Source organism: Stigmatopora nigra, chromosome 1 (genome assembly GCF_051989575.1).
Source record: "Stigmatopora nigra isolate UIUO_SnigA chromosome 1, RoL_Snig_1.1, whole genome shotgun sequence".
Taxonomy (NCBI): Eukaryota; Metazoa; Chordata; class Actinopteri; order Syngnathiformes; family Syngnathidae; genus Stigmatopora; species Stigmatopora nigra.
The window spans coordinates 20,253,682-20,267,863 of record NC_135508.1 but is presented as its reverse complement, the minus strand read 5'-3'; the positions used below and the strand labels follow the sequence as shown (position 1 = coordinate 20,267,863).

Here is a 14,182-nt window from a genome sequence, read left to right as displayed (position 1 = left end):
TTACAATATATACAGGGTCCGAGCTTTTCAGTTTCCAAACTTGTCCGAAAATCGTTTGGATACATTAGGGTTCCGCTGTACTAAAAGTGCAGAATTGCAGCTTGAATTTGTGTCTATTTACGACACCAGTGGAGAATTGACAAGAATTTGTATATCTTGTATATATATATATTTTAACCATGACTCTAAAGTCACTTTCACAATAACCCGTCTTCTGTCAACAATGTCAGCTTGGTGTTGGATTCAACCTTAATGAGGGCAGTTCAAAATAAGAAGAAAAAAATCAACCAGATAATGAATTCCAGTTACTAATGAGTATGCTTTTTGTTGTTGATTTTTACTCTAGTATGACATGAGGTTTTATCTCTGTTGATGTTAAGAAAAGAGCAGTTTCAGCATTTGTCCACCCTTGTTCTGATTTCCTCTTCTCTACAATATGCCAAGTGTAAAATGCAATTAGATCCCTCAAAGATGCCATGAATAAAAGGTTGAGTTTCTAATGAGCTAGTGGAGAACAAAGACAAAAGACTAAAGTGTTTTCAACTACTAGTTACAGGTAAAAGTACAACATACGTTTTTCATTCCAGAACGAAAAGATCTTTCCCAGCTTGATATATCCATGTAGTGAATAAATCCTGAGAAAAAAATCAACTTATAAACTACACCCAGATACTAAAAGAAGCTATTAAGCACACCGCGAATGGGTGGTACCTGTACGTCAACGCAGAGTGCCAACGCTCTACTGACGACATCGGATGCTGGTGCGACGGAATGACGATAATTGAGCCACACTGTGTGGTGGGAGCTCTTTAATCAGCTTGAAGACTGAAGAAACACAGAGGCACCTTGTGGATTATTGATGGCTAATGAGAGTTCCTCTACCACAGACACATACTGCAGCATAAGCCACAGTTGAAAATTTTGCTGTCTATCTTATTTAAATAGTAACTCTATTAGACTAGGCCAGGTGACCACGGTGGAATTTGAATGTTCTCTCTAGACCTGCGTAGGTTTTCTCCAGGTGCTCCGGTTTCCTCCAACACCCACAATACATACATAGTATGTAGTAGGTATGACTGTCTGCGGAAATAGTTGTCTGTCTCTCTATGCCCTGCAATTTGCTGGTCAATTCAGGCTGTCCCACACCTACTACCCAAAGTTGGCTGGGATAGGATACAGCACCCCATTTGACCCTTTGGGGATAAGTGGTCCAGAGAATAAATGAATGAATAGATATATTCATTCATTTATTTTAGTCTTTAGTCTTCTTTTTTTTGTCCAATGAGACTACTAGTTATGTTTTAGTTATGTTCAGCCAGAAATGACTTGAGAAAACGATGAATATGGAGGAGGAATAGCACTACAGAAAACCATCTCATATTTCTTCATCTTATTTTTCAGAAATCAACATAGCTGAATGTATGGAGTTAGTTCAAAGTGTATAGCAAGAGAATAATTCAAGTGTAAGTCATTTACTTTTTGTTGTACTATACTAACTTTAGGTGTACAGTCAACAGAGAAGAGTGTGGAATGAAACGAAGTTGAGAGTAATTCAGGACAGATTGGTCCAAAGAAAGGCATATATTGAAAAAACAAGTTTACATAAGTAGAAAAAGTTAGCCCATTTAAAAAATCAAATTGGGCTACATTTCTTAATAGTTCAAAGTTGCTCCCCAAGTGATTGTATGCAAACAACTGTACAAAACCTTACTACTGCATGGAGTTTAACACAATCTGCCTAGCAAGGAATTCAACGTGACCTGCTGGTCAGGCTGCATTATTTTTCTGTCTACATTTGTAAGACCCAACACTTGATGACGTCAAGTGTCCCGCAAGAGGACTCCGTTAGTGTGACGTCGACACGGCATCCAGTATAAATCAGGAGACGCAACGTTGTGCGTGCACACAAAGTTGGCCTTACCAGTCAGTCAGTGAGCGGCATTGCTGCAGACTGTGAGCCAGCATTCTCATCACCTTCAAGACGGGTCAGGTGAGCTGACGACTTTTTGCACAAAACATGTCTTCAAATACAAATTCGGGTTGATTTAGAAGGATTTGCCTCTGATACCAACAAGTGAGACAGCATGAAGTCGACTTGCCTGCTCTTCCTGGCTTGTGTCCTGCTCTGCAACTTGGTGATGGTGTGCAGGGCACAAAGTATCTCAGCTGAGGAAGAAGCGGGACCAAGCACTGTTGACGACCTCCTCTTGCAAAGAGCCCAGAAGCTATTGCTGCTGCGCTCCATCCTGACAAGCATGCCGGACCAAGACGGTGAGAGAAACACAAATTATAACAGAATTCTTCTAAGTAGATATATAGTCTTTCAATTTGGAAATTGTTAAACTAAGAAGACATTTCCCCCACATATATAGTATACATAATATGCATATAAAGATAATACTTGTTACTGAAATAAAAAGCTATCCTATCACATTTATGCATTAGTAGATTAATAAAATATTGTTATTGAAAATCTTGCACTCATTAGGTAAACTGAATTGAAGATCCCCTAGGACCTAATTTTCAAACGCTATAAATGTATTTGTAAATTTTAAAAAATCATAGTGAAACGTCATATTGCACTCAAAAATGACAATGAAGATGCGCGTAACCCCTCTTTGCACCCCCCAGGTGCACGGTTGTCCAAGCGACAGCATCCGGGCAGGAGGTCCAGCGAGGATATGGAAGATGGCGGTGATGAAGATGAAGACTACCTGGAGGTTGAGAGGAGGCAGCACCCTGGAAAGCGCTCGACAGTGGCACGCGTTTGGGAGCCTCTGGTGATGGTTGAAGCTTCCAAGCGTCAGCACCCTGGAAAGCGCTATTCCGTGGTGACGCGTATCCGGCGACAGCACCCCGGAAAGCGGCGGCCGGACGACGACGACGATATGGAGGAAGACGACGAGGACATCCCGCTCCTGGATAAACGCCAGCACCCGGGCAAACGCTTTTGGGGGGCTCCACAATTAACCACCACGGGTCCGTGTGAAGGGGTCTCGGACCCAGTCATGTGTGTCAAGACCAATCTGCTGCTCGACTTTTTCGACGCCAAGCCTGCCGACGAGAAGAGACAACACCCGGGCAGACGGTTTGCGTCTGATATTCGCGGAGAATAGATCCTCTCCATCCATATTGTTAACGAAACTATGTATGTCATGATTACTAATCATTAAAATTAACCAACGAGTGTCCACCAAAGGAGCTTTTGTTGTGCCACACGTGTGTAAGACGGAAAAGTTGATTTTTTTTCTCATTTGGGCGTAAAAGATGGACTGCAAAATTGAATAGTTTATGCAAAGGCGCCTGATAATCTTCCGATTTCGCCATCATCCTTATATGAAGATGTTTATTGAGCCACGCATTACGATTCAAATTCTTCTTCTGTTAATCTTCTGTAAAATGTTATAATTAGAAAAAAAAATCCTTTAAAAATTCTAAACCCCCCAAATTCTCTTTACACGACGAGATACGGCAAATCCATTCGTAATTTAATACCGTAATTTTGGGGTGCTGACTCATAATCTGCCCTTATGTCTTTCCTTCTCTAAATCAGCACACATTTTGGGAGGATGAAATGCAAAATTATTGTGAATCAATATTTTCCAAAAAGTGGGTAAAGTTGCACAAGTGTGCTCAAGTAATGTAGGATTTTTTAAATCAGTGTAATCATCTTTCTGCGGAAAGATTGCATTTGAGCACATCTTTGACATTAGAAACATATCACGATAAACACAAATATGGTAACAATATATGCTCTCGTCTAAATTTCTTATTTGAATAGTAGTTTGGTATTTAGTGGCACTACCAACAAGTGGACAATTAGATCCGGGGTACATTCTGCCATCTAGTGGAACAAGAACCAACTGTCATAAAGCGATTACCTGCGGGCTCGGACAGGTGTTCTTCTGACAGCAGCCTAAATCGATAGCAGCCATTATGTATATTGCATTTTCATAATAGTCTATTTCAATGTTTTCGTGCATAAGGTGTATTGTAATGCTGGTTGTAAACTTTCCAAATATTACTCACTGGCAGCAACGACGCCAATTCCTGGTTTCAATTGAACAATATCACCCATTCCAAAGACACATAATAATGAATTATAAAGCAGAAATCCCCCCTGAAACTATGCGAGAGGGGGCATTCGCCAATACCCGTGCTCAGTCGCGCTTGGGCCCTTTAATGAAAACGTTCCTACGTGGCGGCCATGTTGGTGGGGGCAACGATTCCATCGGCATTGACTGTGTGTCACATGACCAGACGGGCTGCTCCCGAAGGAAGCCAGTGGATGTTGTCGAGCTGGCTAACACTTATTTTGCCAAACTGTAAGTATGTGACATCTGACAGTAAAGATTAGTGGGCGACTACAACGTGTTTGTGTTGGGACGCGACGACATTGTTTGATTTGTTTTGGTTCGTGGCTAGAAAAAGCTGGTTAGCATCAGCCGGCTAACATTGCTGCGCGGCGCCAGCATAGCAAGTCCAGCTCAACTCAGCCTGTTTAGCACCTTTGTAATACACAACAGTTGGACTGAGTTTTCCTATAAAATGGCGCACGCGGCATGTACTACAGCAAAAAAGCTCTCCAATGACCTCGTCGTTTTTTTGGTTGCACTGACAGGGCTGATGCATGACCATGAAGCGGGCAGCCGAGCAGGATCTTTTCCGTCATGGCCGCTAACTCCTATCCGAACTCTTTGGGGGGCGAGGTGAAGGAGGGCTTCCTTTGCCCACTGTGCTTCAAGGATCTACAGTCGTTCTACCAGCTCCAGGAGCACTACGAGGACGAGCATTCTGGCGACGAGCGTCGCGTTCGAGATCAACTCAAAAGTACGTTTTGCATGGCTTGGGTTCGCACCTTCGACCTCAGGCTCAGTATTCTGGTTGCACTTTTTTAAATCATCCACTGCCAGCGCAGATTTATGTAATGCAATCACACAGTCTTCAACCCAATCACATAACATATAGATGATGACAAGTGTTTTATCTGTGACTCTTAGACTGATGTCTTTTGAAAGACCCATTTTGTTGCTGGCATGTCTTAATTGCAATCTAGTTTGCAGGTACTATTGAACTGGAAACAAAGCTTATCATCATACAAATATCAGAGAACATGGGTGCAGATATGCTGCGTTTAGACCAAAGTTAAAACATGGCATGCTAACCCCTTGCCAAAAGCAGTTTTGCATTTACACAGACCTTGCGTCTCTAACAATCAAAGCCTGCAAAGCCAAATAACTTGGTCACGTAACATAAAAATGAATAATACGATGACTTCAATCGCACAATATTGCTTAAATCTACTAATATATAAACAATACATGCTCTAATGTTTTAGCAAAAGCAGTTTTGTATTGACAGACCTTGCATCGCAAAAGGTCTGTGCAATTTTAGGAACTGAATTGGTTTGTAATTCGTGGCCAGCCTGAACTTTAATAGTAATAAGAGCTAACTAAGTAAGACAACTATTACAATTACTATATCTGACTATTTTAGCTTAAATTCAAATGGCTAGGCTACATCTTAGCAGTGACACTATCAGCACTAGAAACCAGCACTTTGAATTGATATACCCGCATAGAACATACACTATAGAGATGAAAAACATGTGTATGTGTGTAGATTGGGTCGAGAAGGCAAAAAAGGCCAAAGACAAGTTTTTGAAGAAGGATGGAGACGAGCGTGGGGATGCTGGCACTTACGAGTCTTTCTATTATGGTGGCGTGGACCCATACATGTGGGAGCCTCAAGAGCTGGGTGAGAATTCAAAAAGAGATTTCTTCAAAGAGCAGCATGTCCAGCATGTGCCGACTATTAAAAAAATGGAGATTTTTCATTTCGAACTATCTTGTAGGAGCTACAAGAAGTCACTTGGACATGTTCAAGAAGCAGCGCGCCGCCAGGATCGACCACTATGTCATCGAAGTCAATAAGCTCATCATCAGACTGGAAAAGGTGCGTTTGTCCCATGCTGTAATCACAGTGGTGTTACTTGTGCTGAAAAAAGACAAATGTCCTTCCAGCTGACATCCTTTGACAGAACCAACTCAGATGCCGCCAAAATCCGAGGTTTGTGCTGAGCGTGGAGTTCGTCGTGCACGTTTGTATCGGTCGCTTGAAGTATTTTCCATCCTAGCCATGGAGAAGTCGATCGTGCCTTGGGTGAGAGATGCCGACGTCCCTTTCTGTCCTGACTGTGGAAGCAAGTTCAACCTTCGCAACAGACGGCACCACTGTCGTCTTTGTGGCTCTATCATGTGCAGGAAGTGCGTGGAGTTCGTTCCCCTGCCTCTCGCTCGTGCGTATCCGCTCCAAATTTCCGTCTACCTGTGCCACACTTATCAGGTATAGGTTTTAATGCTTTGCTCCTAACCCTAATTCCAATCTTCTTCTTTTTTTAAATTCTATAAATCACAGAAAAACTCATCAATAGTACACGTGAGGCCCTGAGTTTAGCCGGAAGCCATTTTCAGTCGCAGTCACCGAGTGGGGCGGGCTCCAGGAGGGGTAGCGTTAGCAGCTTGAACAGCGTCACGTCTGTGATGGATGACAAGGACGATGAGAAGATTCGATGCTGTCGACACTGCACCGACACACTGCGGAAGAAGCAGCACAAGTTGGAAGACAAAGACTATGTACCCGATATCGTCAAGCTTTACGAGGTAAAGGGCATGGGAACCTTTTTGACAGAGAGAGACATTTATACTTTTAAATATCATTTCTTTTTAGTAATTTCACAACTTTTAAAGTACAAAAAAGTATCAGAATTCTTTTGACTTGCCAATAAATGAGTATTAATCAGAGTATGCATGCAGAAGTCTAATGGAAAGAAAACTATGAGTAAAGAGGCTCTCCCAACTGCTTTGTGACCACCTCAATAATACATACATACTACAGTGCATGTTGCAATGGCAATGTGACTCAACTGAGGCGGTTCTAATATTTCCACAGAAAGTGTCTATCTTACCATGTAATTTATTTTTCTTTCCGCTCCATAAAATGCTTCAATTAGACATTCAAAAAGAAGCTGGGTGGGTAGAGTTGGTTAATCTTCTGTTATGTCTTCCTGCCAGAGGTTGAGGATGTGCATGGACAAGGTGGATGAAAAGGCTCCTGAATACATCCGAATGGCTGAGTCACTTAAGTGAGTTGCCCCAGTCAGAGTAGCATAGCATCCACTTTTGAGTGATTGGTGACCGTATGCATTCACAGTGCTGGAGAGACCACCTATAATCTAGACACGGCGGGGGGACTTCGACTGGAAGTGCAGAAATATTATGAACTCATTGATGCTCTCAGGTTAGTGTCTGTTTTCTATTTTAAATTATTTTGTTCATTTTCTTAATGCTTATCTTCACAAGGGTCACAGGGGGTGCTGAAGTCTATCCCAGCTAACTATTAGCACCAGGCAGGGGACACCCTAAAATCAGTGGCCAGACAATTGGGACACCTTCTAGTTTAAAATATGGCTTAAATATAAAATGGCAGCTTTATCTTCACCAAATATTTGATTTAATTTTTTTTCCTTACCTGTATATTTTATGGAGATTTTAAGAAATTTAATAAAGTTAATTCATAAAATAGATATATCACCCAGCCCTAGGTCAACGTATGACCTTTTATTTTTTTCCAGCAAGAGGATTCTGACTTTGGGAGTTAAAGACTATCCGCAACCACATCCAAAAGTGCTGCAGCTGCAGAAGATGGTGCGCTACTCAGCCACGCTCTTCGTGCAGGTTGGTATATTTGACCTCCGGGGGAGACGTCTTCCACTTTCTTGTCTAATCCTTACTATAATACCATGTGGTTTAGTCACTTCTAACAGATAATCGTAATATAAACTTCATCTTTTGTTCAAGTGGGAGAAACTTGTAATTGCCATAATCACAATAATTTGCCATTTTCCATTTCAAACTGATTTCATCCAAATAAATATCACATGCATATAATTCCAGCAATGTTAAAGGAGAAAAGTGACACGTGTGTTTGTGTGGTCATGGTCATAGGAGAAACTTCTAGGGTTGATGTCATTACCAACTAAGGAGAAATATCAGGAGCTGAAAGAAAATAGAAAACGGCAACAAGAGATGAGACTCCAACAAGAGAGATTGGTGAGCTACCACTACACATTTTTTTTAAATCCATTTTTTCATTTTCAGAGAATTATTTTGAGAACAATTTCTAAGTTGTGCTTATTATTTTTGTCGTTAACCTTCTTTATATAAGTGTCCATTTATCACAGTCATTTTATACATCATTTTGACCACGTCTTTTTTTAATCAGGTCATTTCGCTCTTTATTAGGGGGGATTGTTTGTTTTTTTCTATCCAGCAAGTAGTATTCTGTTATGGTACTACTAAACGATAAGATTTCCGCGTAGTTTGCCTGTTGTTATTTACCCCTCCACAAAAAAAGTATCGTTTTATGTTGACCTCATGTTTTTCCTCTCCAATGACAGGCCGCTCAGCAGTCCGTGACGAAAAATCGTTCAGCCGCCAGCACTAACGGCGAGCCACAGGACGCCCCCCGAGCCGTCAACATGACCAAAGCCGGGGGGTGGTTGCCCTCGGCCGACTCTTCGGACCATGTACAGGTCGACGACCCGCTCCTGCAGCAGATCGAAAACATCCGCTCGTTCCTGCGGCAAGCGCGCGAGGCCCAAAGGACGGACGAGGCGGCCATGCTGGAAGAGAACTTGCTACAGCTGCAGGAGGAATACGACCGCCGGCAGACCGACCTAGCCCTCACGCTCTCGCGGAAGCTGGCCGAAGAGGAGGACGAGCGGAGGGACGAGCTGCGTCGTTTGGAGGCCTGGGAGAGAGAGGAGAACCAACATGGCGATCCCAGTGGGAAGGTAGCTTTAGATCACGACGTGAGCTCCCTTGCCAAGGAGTCCCCACTCCCTAACGCTGACGGACGCGGCGACGCTACATCTGATGAGGCTTCGACACCCGCCGAGGACGAAGCGTCCAATCCTTTTTGCGAGGACATCAAGAGGGAGCGCAGGCAAGTGGCTGGCGAAAAGAGAGAATATAACCCTTTTGACGAGGATGACGTAGAGACCGACAGCATTCCCAACAACCCCTTCGAGGAGGAGCGTGACATTGCAGACGGCGGAAATCCTTTCACCGACGACAACGAGGAACGTAATGACGGCGCGGGCAGCGGCAACAACCCCTTTGAGGAGTGCTCGGAAGCAAGCGCCTCCACCAATCCCTTCGACTGTGACGATGATGACAACGTGGACTTGATCGAGGAAGAGCTTTTGGTGCAGCAGATCGACAATATCAGGGCATACATTTTCGACGCCAAGCTCAGTGGTCGGACGGACGAAGTGGAGCTGCTCTCTGAGAACCTAAGAGAGTTACAGCAGGCCTTACGCGAGCACAAGAAAAACGAGCAAATGCTCAGACACTAGCCGACTGGTTCAGTTCGTTCATCCACCACGCGTGCTTGAAGCATTTAGCCCTTGTTCTTGACATCTAGCTTTGATGCGAAGTGCCAGTACATGTTTTTTCCCCACCATTCTCTAAAAAAAAACAATTCAGTGTTCTCTCTACTCAGACCCTCTCCCACAATGGTATATTCTTCACACCCATACTTCGACCACATACCAGTGAGGCAAATACTGCATGCACTGTAAACAAGGGAATAATGACGCAAACAAATCATTCAACGTATGCACTGAATTGTTTTATTTTGTGGGTGTACTGATACATAGACCTTCAGCGTAATGTCAGAAAAAAATCAGCACTCATGATGAATTGAGCACTAGAAAAACTTGAACGTGTGCGGGTATGCCTCCACTGAATTCTAATGTCAAATAGGCCGATTACTGTGTAATGGCTACCCCTTCCAATGCGGTGGGGACCTGCCAAAGGCCCAATTTGCTGACTGTGACATGTACCAATATGTCCAAGTCTGCTAATCTTGTTGTGCTTGATGTATGACTATGTTCTGCTTTTGACATGTGACTAGGGCATGAAGTGTCCATGCTAAAGTCAATTTGTTACTAACCTTGCAAAGAACAACTAAGTTCTAACACATTAATGTTTGATATATTGCACAATATAACATGTTAATGTCTGAGCACAAGTTCAAGTTAGGAGACTATGCACATTTCAGTGTTAACTGCTCTGTGGGGACACCTTTTTGACAGGAAACTTTTTAGAAAGGACTATAATATAATGTTAAAGAATATTGTGCATAAATCAGTGTCGCTGATATCACCAACAATGCATATGTCTAATGCTCAAATCTAAAGATGAAATGATCACTTAATGCTCTTTTGCATGTTTTTGTACTTGGAAATTCCTTTTTTGCTGTTGAGTTGAATACTAAAGTATTGTAAATTACACAAATGTCCTGTCTGTAATGTACAGCTTTATTGTTACAAGCGTAAAATGTTTTTCATCAGGTATTTATATATCTTTTTTTAATTATCATTTTTTATCTTGCCAATTTCCAATGGAAACTCCTTATTTGGAAAATGCTTCAGTGCCAAGTCCTGGTTTTCCACTTATAAGTAAAGTGAAAGACAAGTAGTCTAAATGGCTTTACTTCTTGAAAAATTACACGGGTCAAGTTCCAGCACAACCAGGATGTGTCAGCTGTGTGTTCAGTCCTGGAAGCCAAGGCTCCAGATATCTTTTAAATGCAAAAAGTCTGCTCTTCTCCTGGGTCCTTCACTCTTTCTGTGCCAACATCTGAGCACGATATTTGCCTGTCATCTCTTTGGGCAGAGGCACGGTCCCTGGACAAGGCACCTGGCCGTCCACCTCGCAGATACACTCTCTTAAGCAGTACTTTTTGGGTCCAAAGTTGGCAGGGTTGGAGGCCTGCATTTTGGCCCGCTCTTCTTCCTCCAACACCGCCCTGGGGAAGAAGAAGAGGGTATGCAGGTGACTACAAAGTTGATGGCAGTGTATGGATTTCAACACTGTACCGGACTGGTTGATAATCTTCAACTAAGCCTTTTACTTCATTGCGATTGCTGCATGCAAAAATATATTTTTCTCCCATAAACCTTTTATTGCATTTCAGGTTGTGAGTGTGAATGCAATTTGTCCAGTAAGTGCACCAAAGAAATGACACTCCATCATAAAAGCAGCAAAAGGCGATCATTGCTGTTGATGTGCCAATCACATATTTTTGTACCTTAGTCAACTGATTTTGAGGATCTGTAGATCCCGAGTGCTGATTTGATTCCAGAGAAATCTAAATATTGTTGAAGCACAACCAGTACTTACTGGGATTTTCCTAAAATGGTCTTTACGTGTCGTGAAATGGATTTGCGGTCTTTGCCTTCCACATCCACCAGAACCTGTTCACCGTCATCTAGAGGAAAGATAGGTTAGAAGCGATTAAAAATAAAGCAGTTTCCCAATCGCTGAAAGATTGATTTCACTTTGTTGACTGAAAATACGGACGTCATATTCACGCAGGAAATGATAAGATTTAAAAATATATATAATAACACCCACCTAAGTAGAATCTCAAGAAGGGCGACGGCGTCATGTTTTTGAACATCATGATTTGGACCCATGGGTTTTTGTATTGAATTTGAGGAATATTGAAGAAGACAAATTTCCTGCAAAATAACAACAACAAAGCCAACGTCAGATGTGAGAAGGAAGGTCATGCTTGCAAAAAGTAGCTGCATTCGTCTTGACCTCGCGCCTTCGCTGAGCCCTCCAAATGTGTTGTAATTAACCGTCATAATCTTCACACGCTTCTTCAAGATGATGTCGCCTTGCTGGAGGTACTGCAACGTCCTCCTAATCGGGAATCTACCTTTCATAGGCATTTTAACACTTTACTTGGCAATATATTACCATTTGAAGATTACAAGAATATGGGAGTTGCACGAGCCCAGGCGGCGCGTTTGGATGACGTCAGTGGCACGATATCTCCCATAAGCATGAGCTGCAGCCATAGATCACTTGGTAGCCTGCTCACAGCCAGCAAGATGCAGCAGCCGTGCGTTCAAGCTACATGCCGTTACGGTGGCCATATTGGATGGGGCAACCATTTTTTTTATTGCTTCCCTGACCTTCCCACGAGTGACAGGCGTCGTCAAATGGTAGGGATCGTTTGGCTGTGCACCAACGGTTGTCTCAATTCAGGTAAGAAACTTTTTTTCTTTTCCCCAAAAAATAAATGCAGGACCAACTATCAGTAAATACTGCAGTGAAATCCACCAATAAAGTTTCTGGAATATGTACTTGTCTAAATATAAAGTATCCTCCCACCAGCGGGGGTCTGTGAATTTTCTAGTGACACCTTCAGCTTTCTGAATCAATCCAACCCTGACAAACTATTTTATGGCTATAAAACCTATACTGCAGCTACAGCTGTGACACATAAAAAACATCAATAATACACTCATGCAATTGAAATATTATTTAGGAATATAGCCATATTTTACTCACCAAAAAACCTTTTTATCAGGACACAAAATCCATCCTCCTGATGGTATTCATTCATTTTCGAAACCGCTTTATCTTCATTAACGTCGTGGGGGGCGCTAGAGCATATACCAGCTGACTTCGGGCCAGAGGCTTTGGACACCCTGAATCGGTGGCCAGCCGATCGCACGGCACAAGGAGACGGACAACCATTTACACTCACACGCATTCCTCGGGACAATTTAGAGTGTACAATCAGCCTAACATGCATGTTTTTGGAATGTGGGAGAAAACCGGAGTACCTGGAGAAAGCCCACGTAGCCCAGGGGAGAACGTGCAAACTCCACACAGGTGAACCAACCTGGATTTGAACCCAGGCCCCCAGAACTGTGAGGTCGACAGGCCACTCACTTCAATGGTAAACAAGTTATATGACAAATCACAGAAAATGACACATTTTGTTGTGTAAATGGTTTAATTTAACAACTAAAATAGTTTTTTTGTGCAGTACATAAAATAGAAATTGCAGATTTTTAAAATTAAACTGTGCTACAACAATCATCATCGCATCTACATTAAGCTACTTGATCGCTGCAACACATTTGACTTGATCTATTGCAACGTGGGGTGAACTAACATTATAAGACATGGAGTCACAAAACAAATTCTCCATCATACAATAAGGAGATAATCAAAGCCCTATTTTTTCTTGCACGTGAATGCTTATGCAGGTTATGTGTCAATCCGGTACATACGCATAGTGTTGTCATGCTTACAAAACACGTTAAGCTGTAAAACACATCAGGCACTGAATTGACAGCTGCGCAAAACACTTTTTCCCTTATTCTAACAAAGTTAATACTAAACGCTCACAGGCTAACACAATCCAGTCACTGTTCTTTGTAAGCGCCCGGTTTCCATTTTCTAGCTTTAAGTCTCCCGTTGAATACATTCAAATTAGTTTAAAGCTCCCAAAAGAGCGTTATACCGATGGCATATACTGTACGTAATCAGTATTTGGTAACACTTGGTGTGGTGTACTCATTTTTGGGTCATTGTTGCAGCATGGCAATTTTAAACAAATTCGAATTCAATTGGAAGCGTTAGATTGGGGCCAGGGATGGTTTTTCAGTAGATAATTTGAACCATATTATCTGTCTTAAAGTTTTAATATGACAAATGGTTTTGGGGCACTGCCTAATTCGGAATTGTTGTCAAACTTTAAGGCTTGGCAGACGTCATAATAGATATTACAGTAAAACAAAATATCAAGTGGTGCTTAGAGGGCCTATCCCACTGGTGGAGAGGTTGCCACGACTGGCCAGCGACCGTGACTCTGAAAATTGCCTACCCTCTAATTCGGACGATCTCTCACTGAGACTGATTTGCGTCCAAGTCCATCTGATCCAGCGCTGTTTCTGCCATGTGGTCTGTCAGACAGAGACGGTGTCCTTGATATCCCCGAGACCCTTTAGAGACTTGAAAAGTCCCCTGTAAAAAAAATCTTCAAATTCACTCCACTCCTTGGCAACCCAGTCGGCCTCCAAGAAAAGACTTGCCCATTACCAATGGACACTCCAGTCACCATCAGGTCACCACCTTGTCTCCAGGCCAATGAGATGAACTGTTAATACCCGCCGACGGTCTGAAAAGTTGTTGTAGAACACTGGGTGGTTACATTCGGCCAAAAACCTTGCTTTGTGGTAGGACCAATACTTTAATGAAAGCATGAATAGCAAACCCATGTGTACATACATTAAAATAAACTTTCTTTT

At 42.5% G+C, this 14,182-nt stretch overlaps 3 protein-coding genes across 3 annotated transcripts; 2 read left to right on the top strand and 1 right to left on the bottom strand.

Annotated features, from left to right (window-relative positions):
• The first annotated feature begins 1,909 nt into the window (after window positions 1–1,909).
• Window positions 1,910–3,435, top strand: trh (thyrotropin-releasing hormone). The gene is made up of 3 exons (XM_077723290.1): window positions 1,910–1,990; window positions 2,076–2,271; window positions 2,632–3,435. Exons 2-3 carry the CDS (start codon window positions 2,085–2,087, stop codon window positions 3,114–3,116), a joined length of 672 nt encoding a protein of 223 aa, XP_077579416.1. The 5' UTR covers window positions 1,910–1,990; window positions 2,076–2,084; the 3' UTR covers window positions 3,117–3,435.
• A 783-nt stretch (window positions 3,436–4,218) lies between these two features.
• On the top strand, window positions 4,219–10,000 carry rbsn (rabenosyn, RAB effector). Its single transcript, XM_077714226.1, has 12 exons — window positions 4,219–4,325; window positions 4,622–4,830; window positions 5,623–5,757; window positions 5,855–5,955; window positions 6,024–6,069; window positions 6,137–6,298; window positions 6,418–6,662; window positions 7,074–7,144; window positions 7,213–7,299; window positions 7,634–7,736; window positions 8,007–8,111; window positions 8,459–10,000. Exons 2-12 carry the CDS (start codon window positions 4,671–4,673, stop codon window positions 9,416–9,418), a joined length of 2,175 nt encoding a protein of 724 aa, XP_077570352.1. The 5' UTR covers window positions 4,219–4,325; window positions 4,622–4,670; the 3' UTR covers window positions 9,419–10,000.
• mrps25 (mitochondrial ribosomal protein S25) lies at window positions 9,672–11,909 on the bottom strand. The gene is made up of 4 exons (XM_077714237.1): window positions 11,673–11,909; window positions 11,484–11,590; window positions 11,250–11,337; window positions 9,672–10,875 (listed from the first exon to the last, which is right to left on the bottom strand). Exons 1-4 carry the CDS (start codon window positions 11,804–11,806, stop codon window positions 10,686–10,688), a joined length of 519 nt encoding a protein of 172 aa, XP_077570363.1. The 5' UTR covers window positions 11,807–11,909; the 3' UTR covers window positions 9,672–10,685.
• Window positions 11,910–14,182: the final 2,273 nt, after the last annotated feature.

Bases quoted from the DNA above. Each gene is read 5' to 3' on its own strand.
- trh (XM_077723290.1), top strand. From the start codon at position 2,085: ATGAAGTCGACTTGCCTGCTCTTCCTGGCTTGTGTCCTGCTCTGCAAC. The intron at 2,272-2,631 runs GTGAGAGAAACA...TGCACCCCCCAG, and splicing joins AAGCATGCCGGACCAAGACG to GTGCACGGTTGTCCAAGCGA.
- rbsn (XM_077714226.1), top strand. From the start codon at position 4,671: ATGGCCGCTAACTCCTATCCGAACTCTTTGGGGGGCGAGGTGAAGGAG. The intron at 4,831-5,622 runs GTACGTTTTGCA...GTATGTGTGTAG, and splicing joins CGTTCGAGATCAACTCAAAA to ATTGGGTCGAGAAGGCAAAA. The intron at 7,737-8,006 runs GTTGGTATATTT...TCATGGTCATAG, and splicing joins CAGCCACGCTCTTCGTGCAG to GAGAAACTTCTAGGGTTGAT.
- mrps25 (XM_077714237.1), bottom strand. From the start codon at position 11,806: ATGCCTATGAAAGGTAGATTCCCGATTAGGAGGACGTTGCAGTACCTC. The intron at 11,338-11,483 runs GTGGGTGTTATT...TCTTTCCTCTAG, and splicing joins CTTCTTGAGATTCTACTTAG to ATGACGGTGAACAGGTTCTG. The intron at 10,876-11,249 runs GTAAGTACTGGT...CTTCTTCCCCAG, and splicing joins ACCATTTTAGGAAAATCCCA to GGCGGTGTTGGAGGAAGAAG.